The sequence below is a fragment of the Caenorhabditis briggsae genome (assembly GCF_000004555.2).
Source record: "Caenorhabditis briggsae complete genome, chrI, whole genome shotgun sequence".
NCBI classification, from domain to species: Eukaryota; Metazoa; Nematoda; class Chromadorea; order Rhabditida; family Rhabditidae; genus Caenorhabditis; species Caenorhabditis briggsae.
This window is the reverse complement of record NC_013489.2, coordinates 8,097,135-8,106,248: the sequence shown is the minus strand read 5'-3', so window position 1 is coordinate 8,106,248 and position 9,114 is coordinate 8,097,135. Positions and strand designations below refer to the sequence as shown.

The 9,114-nt window shown below is 37.8% G+C and overlaps 3 protein-coding genes across 3 annotated transcripts; 2 read left to right on the top strand and 1 right to left on the bottom strand.

Moving 5' to 3' along the window:
* Window positions 1-1,317: 1,317 nt before the first annotated feature.
* Cbr-him-3 lies at window positions 1,318-2,137 on the top strand (the record flags this gene model as incomplete). The annotated part of the gene is made up of 3 exons (XM_045238119.1): window positions 1,318-1,547; window positions 1,615-1,763; window positions 1,809-2,137. 3 exons carry the CDS (start codon window positions 1,318-1,320, stop codon window positions 2,135-2,137), a joined length of 708 nt encoding a protein of 235 aa, XP_045092056.1.
* Window positions 2,138-2,692: 555 nt separating this feature from the next.
* Window positions 2,693-3,939, top strand: CBG02240 (the record flags this gene model as incomplete). The annotated part of the gene is made up of 5 exons (XM_002639744.1): window positions 2,693-2,786; window positions 3,375-3,469; window positions 3,513-3,604; window positions 3,651-3,795; window positions 3,844-3,939. 5 exons carry the CDS (start codon window positions 2,693-2,695, stop codon window positions 3,937-3,939), a joined length of 522 nt encoding a protein of 173 aa, XP_002639790.1.
* A 232-nt stretch (window positions 3,940-4,171) lies between these two features.
* Cbr-tli-1 lies at window positions 4,172-5,231 on the bottom strand (the record flags this gene model as incomplete). Its single annotated transcript, XM_045238112.1, has 3 exons — window positions 4,172-4,329; window positions 4,379-4,967; window positions 5,196-5,231. The coding sequence occupies 3 exons, from the start codon at window positions 5,229-5,231 to the stop codon at window positions 4,172-4,174; spliced, it is 783 nt and encodes a 260-aa protein (XP_045092055.1).
* Window positions 5,232-9,114: the final 3,883 nt, after the last annotated feature.

Genomic DNA, 9,114 nt, shown 5'->3' with positions numbered 1-9,114 from the left:
GCTCCGCCCCCGGCTCCGCCCACTTTTCCCCGGAATTTTTCCGGGGAAAAGTGGGCGGAGCCTAAATTGCAACCCTGGCACGGTTTTGCACTTTTCTCGACGCCGCCCACTTTTCCCCGGAAAACGTTCTACACAGAATTTGCGGGGTCTCTGTTTGTCTCGTATTTTTTTTCGAGTTTTTCTTGTATTTTTTGTCCTTCGAAATTTCATCTATGTTGCCATTTTGTTATCAACCGATTAAGTTTTGTAAGTGAAGCCGAGCGCTGTTCAATAAATTTTGCCCTTTTTATTTCGATAATATAAAACTGTCGCCTGATGGACGCGGTGCAAAACACCGTAATCTTTCTACCGAATGCCGCGTTCAAAGTTGATTTCCAGGAGAAATTTCCTGGAAAAACGCTGTCCAAAGCTGCCATTGTGAGGCCGTACGAATCCGGGAGACACCCAAAAGCGGGAGACATGAAAGCGGGAGACACAAAAGCGGGAGACACGAAAGCGGGAGACGAAAGGACAATTGCTTACCGTAATCAACCGTTCCGTTGTAAAAAATTAGGCAATTTTTCAGTAAATTTGTGAATAAAATACTCGAGATAAATGAAAATATGTTTTTAAAAAAATTGAGACCTTTTTTATGCTCCTGAACATCGTTTTCGGCCGTTTGGTTACTCTCGGTTTGGGAATTAACGGTGGTACGGTAAGCAATTTCGTCTCCCGCTTTCGTGTCTCCCGCTTTTGGGTGTCTCCCCGATTCGTACGGTCTCGCCATTGTTTTCCAGAGGCCTCCGTTTCGAGACCCGCCGTAAATCGACATGAATTAACAGAAAAAACACAGTCAAAATGAGTGCTGCAGTAGTTTAGTGTTACTGGAATTCTGGAAAACAATGACGGCTTTGGAAAGGTTTTTCCAGGAAATTTCTCCTGGAAATTAACTTTGAACGCGGTTTCAGTGAGGAAGCAAATCAGCAAAATTGCTGGCTTTTCTTATACAAAGAAAATCCAGCATTTGTGCTGATTTGCTTTCTCACTGAATAACCCGAAATTGAAAAAATTCCATTAAAACATTTACAGGTTGACCCCCGATATATCAAGCATGTCGCCTCATCCGGCGATTAAGCGGACTTCCACAGTAAATTCGAATTCTAAATGGGAGTCAACCTTTCCGGCAGACATCCAAACTGAGAAAAACTCTGCAACATTTGTGCACCGATTCATAAGCATCACATCAGCTTTTATTCTGGACAAGCGCGGAATTCTAGGCGAAAAGCACTTCAAGACACGAACAATCGGTATTTTGGGTATATTGACAACTTCGAAACTATGGTTTGTATTATAGAAAAGCTCCAAATTCCGGTATTCGAAAAAGAGAATTCGGTTTCCGTCCGACTAATCAAGAAAATAGACGCGCTGAAGCAAGCCGTTGTCAATAAGTATCTGCGAGAGTTCGCTGTTGTTCTCTACCAAAAGCCTGATGAAGAAGATGTGAAGGAAGTATTCTCATTTCGACTGATGTATGGAGAAGAAGACCAGATCAGCATCTCGGTTGATACGTTAGTTTTGAAGATTTTCTATGAGCTAAATCAAGTTCTGTAGGGGTATCAATTCTGATGTGTTCAGTCAAAATCTTGCCAGCGCTACGTTTTCCGATCTGGGAACTACGAAACAATATTTTGTTGATGCAATTAGAAAGCTTCATCGTTGTATCAAGCACTTGGAAACTCTTCCCGCTGATACCGATGCAAGTTTCCGAATTTCTTTTACGGAACGTGAGTTGAGATTGAAGAGTATCCGTTTCTCAATTTGATAATCAGATGCTCCGAAGGACTACATGCCAGAAGGATTCGATGAGTCGGACAAGTTCTACGAGATCGCACCGGAAATGACCAGAGATCAGTTTGGAATTCTCTGTGGCAACCACCACAAACTGCAACTTCTTGCTGCTTCACAATTCTGGAAACCCGGCGACTTTGGCAATACAACTTTCAATTCTCTGAACCAATCGATCGTTGATGCACCCACTTTGAAGACCAAACAAACCAAAGGAGTGGAAAAGAAATCTGAAAGAGTCGGAAGACGTTTTCCTTACGGACAATCCGCAACAATGAACAAAGGCAACCGAAAAACGCCAGAACCTGATTAATGATGATTCTTTAAAATTTCTATCATGTGCCATTTCTTCTTCTTTATAGAAATCTATTCTACTAAACTGCATGTGCAATCAATGTTCTGTTATCCTATTTTTTTAGTTAAACACATGTTCACACCGTTTCATAAGTCTACAACGCAAGACATAATAAACGTATCTTGGTGTAGTTGTTGCGTTTTCACAAAAGAGAGAAGCAACGAAGAGAATGCTTATCGGTACTTTATCAAATGCTCCCTTCTCACTCACACGAGAAATAATCATCATTCCATGTGTTGACTCATTCGATTTGATCGGCATCATGCGAGTTTAACTGTTAGTTGTTTACAGAGAAACGAAAAAGTTTCGCACCAGGCCTGGGTAAATCAAAAAAATTGATTCTTTAAAAATTTTAATTTTTAATAAAATTCCATTACACCCTGTCTCAACCTCAATATCGCCATCATTTTTATGATTCACTTTTAAGTCAAAAGTGTGATAAGCGAAGTTTCCTTCTTCATTTTACATGTTATGAAACGATTCGTATAGTTAGAAAACCCACCCAATTTCAGAATGTTCTTGGACGATCTGAAAACAGCAAGAAAAGTGAGCTTGGCTATACTGCTCGTCACAATTCAACTTATTGTGATTTCTGCATTTGGAGCGAGTAAGTTTCAAAAAAAACCTTAATTTTAAACTGTTTTCAAGCATAAGTGGATCTATCCCTTTTTCCTCTAATAGAAGCCCATCCAAACCACCAACATTGAGCTCAATCATATCCATTCCTGTGAAAGATAACAAATATCTGTCAACTGAAAAAATATTTGGTATTATGGAAAATAATTTGTCCGTTGACCAAGTTTTGATATTTCTCACAGTAATCAGATAACTGATCTCAAAGTAGAAGGTTCGGGCTTCTATTACAGGATTCGTTATATCATTCCGAACCTTCAAAGAAAAGCCTAATCATACAATAATAAGTTGATGATAACCATAGATGCCTAAATTTATAGTCAGATGGTTTTTGATATCTCTTACAGAATTTGATTGAGCTGTGCTTAGAGGGTGACGTTCTATTAGAGTATTTACAGGAATTTACATTCCTTTGAATTTTATTGATTTTCACCCAATTGATAAGACATTTCATGATACCACACCTTAATTTTGAACTAGCAGGAATTTCTAAAAATGTAAGGAAAAAAGTTTAAAAAAATGACGAATATGTTCTCAATGATCTAAAGTATATTTCCTTCAGGATGGACATCGGGATCGTTCGAGGTGATAGTAACTGGACATGGTTTTGTTGTTGGAACATCCCCTCCATACTCTACTCTTATTCCATATCCATCGGTTTGTATAAAGTATATTCCAGCATCTATTTCCTGCTTTTCAGAACGCTGATTGGTGGTATGGGTTAACAGCAGTTGTCATGTATCTAGTTCTTATTATCTGCTTCTTGTATGTTTTATGGACCATTGCACAAATGTGAGTTTTCCATAAGAATCTATTCATAATTATTGTTGGTATTTAGCGCTCTACCTGACAGAATTCCATTAGACTTGAAAATGATCGTGTTTGTTGATGTGGTATTCTCAGCTATTCTAACCGTGATGCTGCTAGTTGCCTATTGTTTCTTTGCCGGTGGATTCGGAGGAAAGACGTACCTTCCCACTTTGGTTGGTTTGATATTTTTATAAATTAATCTTTTCAAATTAAGGCTTCAGGGTTTCGGTTACTGCTTCTGGTTGGCCATTACCTCTTCTCTTGCCTCTTTTGCAGTTGTGATTATTTCTGGATTGAGTTGGTACCGAAACAATTAGATCTTATTGTCTGACAAATCCCAATTCCTGTTGAATTTTTCTTTCTCTTTGAACAATATTTTGCCAACTTTATACATCAGAATAATAATTATTGATACACATGAAATAAATGTTTTCGATAAATATTTTTGTGATGAACGGGAAAGTTTTGATTTGACTCAAGAGATTCGAAGAAAAGCTGGATCGGGTACGACTAGAATGGGTCGGTATTTGGATGGGTGTATCGTACAGTTTAGGTGCTCTCGGTGGCCGCAGTCATCTCCAGAATTGCGCTGACAGCAGATTCCTTATCACCTCTTCTCTCCTCAAGAATGCACTTGATGACTTCCTTGTCGACCGTCGGGAACATCTCCTGGATCTCCTTGGTGTCTTCCTCTGTGATTTCCACTGCTGAAAAATCATAAAAATAATCAGCTCTTGTATTTTGAAAAGGTCTTACGAAGCGGTGCTGGAGCATCTTCCTGAACTTGTTGAGTTTCCGGCAAAGGAGTTGGCAAGTCGATTGGAACGAAAGCGAAGTGAAGATGGATCATTCCCTCTTTTCCTTCTCCTTGTTGTCCAGATAATTGGAAGTAGTCTTCAAGATTATCTCCGTTGAAGATTGGCAATGGCAGCATGATATGAGCCCAAGCAATGACCTCGTCTGGTCCGAACGCTTTCTCGTCGAAGATCTGAATGTAGATACTCTCCACATTCATTGGAAGGTACGCATTCAGAGTTCGGTTCCAGGTTGGAGAACGACCAGCATTGGCAGCCACATTCGTGTCGAAGGCAACGTTTCCAACACGGACTCTACAATTTCTCTTTTTTAGCTGCAAATGTTTCTCAACTAACCGGCAGTATGGGTCCATTCGAACCAGTCCATAGTTCTTGACAAGATTCGCCTCGAGAATAGTGACAGAGAGACGTCCGCGAGTGTTCGGAGGAACGAAGCTCACGATACGTGGTTGGACAACCTCTGGCTCAGCAACTTGTTGAACTGGAACAGCAAGACGAAGGAAGTGAGGTGGTAGCTCTCCAACGAGAACCTAAAAGATTTCAAAATAAAACTATCGTAGAACCTGTATTAGAAGGGATCCCATACTGTAAAGTTTGAACTCAAGTATCTTAATTCCTATGCAAGATATCAAAAATGTGTCCAGTGACAAAACAAAGCTCAAAGTGAGCGGCTCTTCTATTTAGGTTTTCCGGTATTTCTGGATGTTGATTCTCATTTCTTGTTTTGAGTTTCTGTGTTTGTTTTGATGTTCGGTTACCTTTCTACGACGTTCAGCGACAGTTTCCGTGTTCATTGTTTCTTGCGAAAAATGTTTGTTTTTAGATTCCTGAAATGACTTGACGTCAATGTTTGTTCACTGATTCATGTAGTGGTTAAGAAACGAATAGTCTCATCGATTGGACTAGAATAGACAAAATTATATAAAAATAGAAAAGAAAAGTGTCATTTGGAAACCAGCTGAAATATTACGAAAAAGGGAGAAGGAGGAAAAATCGATAAGGTGAAGCAAGGGAAGAAGCAGCCAACAAGAACAACCAGTTGTGAAGGAATAGAAAGAAAATGAAAAATCGGAAAATAATTAAGAAATTTGAATAGAAATTTGAAATTGAAGATTCAGAGATAGGGTGCATCCTTGTAAACGGGGCACTGTGATAGTTTCTTTTAGAATCAAAGGTTTTTGGACCAAATCAATCAGATATGACAGAACGCAACGAGTACTACAAAATGATCTTTTTTGGAAAATTTTATCTTATCTATGAAGAAACTTGTAAATCATAAAGTGGCTGATCCGGGAATGGTCCTGTTTTTTTCAGTTCTTTTTGTCTATAACTTTGTTTATAGAAAAGAGACAGTTCTCCGATTAGTCTCGTTTTTTGTACTCGTTGAGTTCTATCACATATAATTGAGTTGGTCCAAAAATATTGATTCTAAGAGACACTATGGTAGGGCCCACGAAGGCCCGCTAGGGCTCTTTTTACATATATGAAGGTGTGGATTTTTTGGAAATTCAAAAAGAACGTTCGAAAAAAAAGAATTTGTATGAATAAAATATCGGGATACCTTTCGGAGAAGGGAAAATATGAGCATTAATACTTTATGATTCTGGGACAATGGAAATGTAAAACAATCAATTGTTCTAAAAACGTTTGGATTTTATTAGGATTCATAAGAGTCATGTTTCAGAAAGAATAATACCATTGAATTAAGTTGATTGGGAATCAAGGCTGTGCCACGGCCGGCTTTTACTACGGCCGAGCCGGCCGCGGCTTCAGAAAAAATTTTTGAAGAAGCCGCGGCCGGCCCTGGCTAGCCGTGCGGCTTTTCACGGCTTTTTGAAATAATTGTTTCATGAGAAACGTAGATTTTTTTTTGAAAAGTAGGACAAAAAAACGAAATTATTTAAAAACTAATTGATTTTCACTTTACGCGTTTTCATGAGGCTATCCGCGGCCGGCCTCGGCTAGCCACGGCTTTTCACGGCTTTCACAAAAAAGCCGCGGCCGGCCTCGGCCAGCCGCCTTTTTGCACAGCGATGGGAATATAAAAAAGTGGTAGGGTTTCAATAAGTTAGGGTTATGAAACAGATGGAAATCGATTCTTTAAGTTGCACATTTTTTAAAGAAGGAAGAATACAATTTGAAACTCCTTATTTAACCAAAAATCTTGATGTATAAACAAAAACAATCAACAATACAGTCATGTGGGGTAAATGTAAAAGGCAAATATGTCATATTCCATCAACAAAAAAATTATCCAGACTTGAAATTGTCATGACTACTATTGCAGATGGCAGTAAACATAGCGTCTCTTCTTCTCTCTCGTTCTGTTTTTCTCTATGCCTCTCTCTTCTTCATCATTATGGCTCTATCTCTCATCATCTCTCACAAGGTCGTTGTCTCCTCCATCCACCATTCTCCATACTCTCTCACTTTCTGTCCCAATTTTTTGTTTGTTTCTCTGACCACTCTATACGTGTTCCCGTGATCTCTCGGTCGATTCAGTAGTCGCAGTCCCTCGAGAACCCCAACCAACTTTTTCGACAAAATGGACGGAAAGAAACGCCAAGAAGACGTCGAAAAATGTCTCAAAAAGGAAATATTGTTCTTGAAAAAACCTTATATTTGGAACTCAATTCTCTTTTTCTTTTTTTTTCTATTTTTCTCTTTTTCACACCATTCAAAAAAGAAAATAAAAGAAAAGAAACCGATGACCCAAATGACCTTGTTAAATTCTGACTGTTCTCTCTTCTCCATTTTGTCCATTTCGACTTTTTTTTCTTATTGCATTTCAAGTTGAACCAACTTCATCGAGATACCAGAAAGTTTCAAAAGAACAAACTGACCAGGAACCTCATTATTTTTTGTGGTTTAGAAAAGGGATGAAAAATAACTCGTCTTGAAACTGACTCGTCTTGAAACTGAACCCCCCCCCCCCCCACTTTGCACTTCCTCTATAACGACACTTTTCTTTGTCCCAAATCAATTCCTTATCTTTGTCCCAAATCAATTCCTTATTTTCTTTCCTTTCATTCTCTTTTCCATGTCACATCGTTTACTTTTCAATAGGTGGTCAGAAAAGACACATTTTTCCTTGTGAACAGATTATTTGAATTCTAGGTGAACTGTATAAGAGGTCGTATGAGAAGGTTTGGTTTTTTGTGGGACCTATTCTGAACTTTTATTACTTTGAAAATTTTAGAGAACCGCAAACACTCGGATAGAGTGTTTTACCAATAAGCTAACTTTGAGTCCATATATCTCATCCCCTGTAGAAGATATAAAATAGTGGTCAACGGATAAAAGATTTATCATAATATCATCAGTGTTTTGTCATTTGATACATTTCTGATATCTTGCCTAGGAATTGAGATGATTGGTAATTGAGAATGACCCTCCTCACTTTCAACTTCGAGCCAATTTATCTCGAATCCTGTGAAAGATATCAAAAAGTGATCCACTGACAATATTTTCATCAAATTATAAAAAATATTTTATCAGTCGACTGTTTTTTTATATTTCTTTTGCAGGGAGATATATAATCTCAAAGTTGAACGTTTGGGTGGCACTCTATTAAAGTGCTTACGATATTTGATTTCAGCTTGCATAGTGGAGAAGTTAAAAATTTTGTAGAAAATTTACCTAGAAATTGAAACAAATCCAAATTCAAGTTTTTTCAGGTTACCGTGATCCAGACTGGATCATAAATTATGCGTTTTGTAGTTCATTAATAATTTTCCAGGAAATAAATTTTCTTATGATTCGTTTTTCCTTACAATCATAGACTTTGAGGGATTCGAAACTGAGAGGTTTTCAAGCTTAAAAATCACAAAAAACCAGGAACTCACACCAAGTAAGTGAAACCCAGCTCTCTTGGAACTGAAAAAGGGAAAAAACTGTCCCCCAATGTTTTAAATTTCATGTTATCAATGGTCCACAATGACTTGTCTTCTTGGTTGACGCCAACTCGTTTTCCTATCTTCTTTTTTCTTTTATTCTTTTCCTAAAAACGGAAAAGTGTGCATCCGTAATGTAAAAGCACACATCAACTTCTTTTTTTTCCTCGCCTTCATCTTTTTCTCTTCAAAACGACAACGACAAACTGACCATTTTTCGGCTTTTCTTCTTTTTCCCAGAATCCTTCTTTTGTGTATTTTATCATACTTCGCCAAACTCTTTCCAGAAAAATGGAATTTTTTCTGGAATTCAATTAAAAAGTATTTGAGATAATTGAAAACTTCCTCTCGTTTATTTTTCAGTTTCCGTTGTCTCTCAATACTTTATTTCCGCTGAACGAAACTTCGATTAACAAGTTTTCATCTTTTTCAAATTTTTTTTCCAGAACATTCCATTCTTCACATTCTCACACACTTTCCCCATCTCTTCAAGTTTCTTCAATTTGATCTCTTATCTTTATATCTTTTTCTCCATCATTCTTTCATCTTGCTTCCATTTTCTCATAGTCACTTTCGAACACATTCTTCCTCCTCCCATTGGCTTTCTTCTTCTTTTTCAAAAAGATTTTGGTTTTCTCTCTGTGCTCTTGTGATACTTTTTTTGAAACTTTCAATTGAATCCCAAAAAACTAAAACGAATGTAAATATTTCCAAAGTTCTCATCTTACTTTTTTTCGAAACAAAGAAGAGAGAGAGAGAAGAGAGAGAGAGAGGAGAGAGGGTG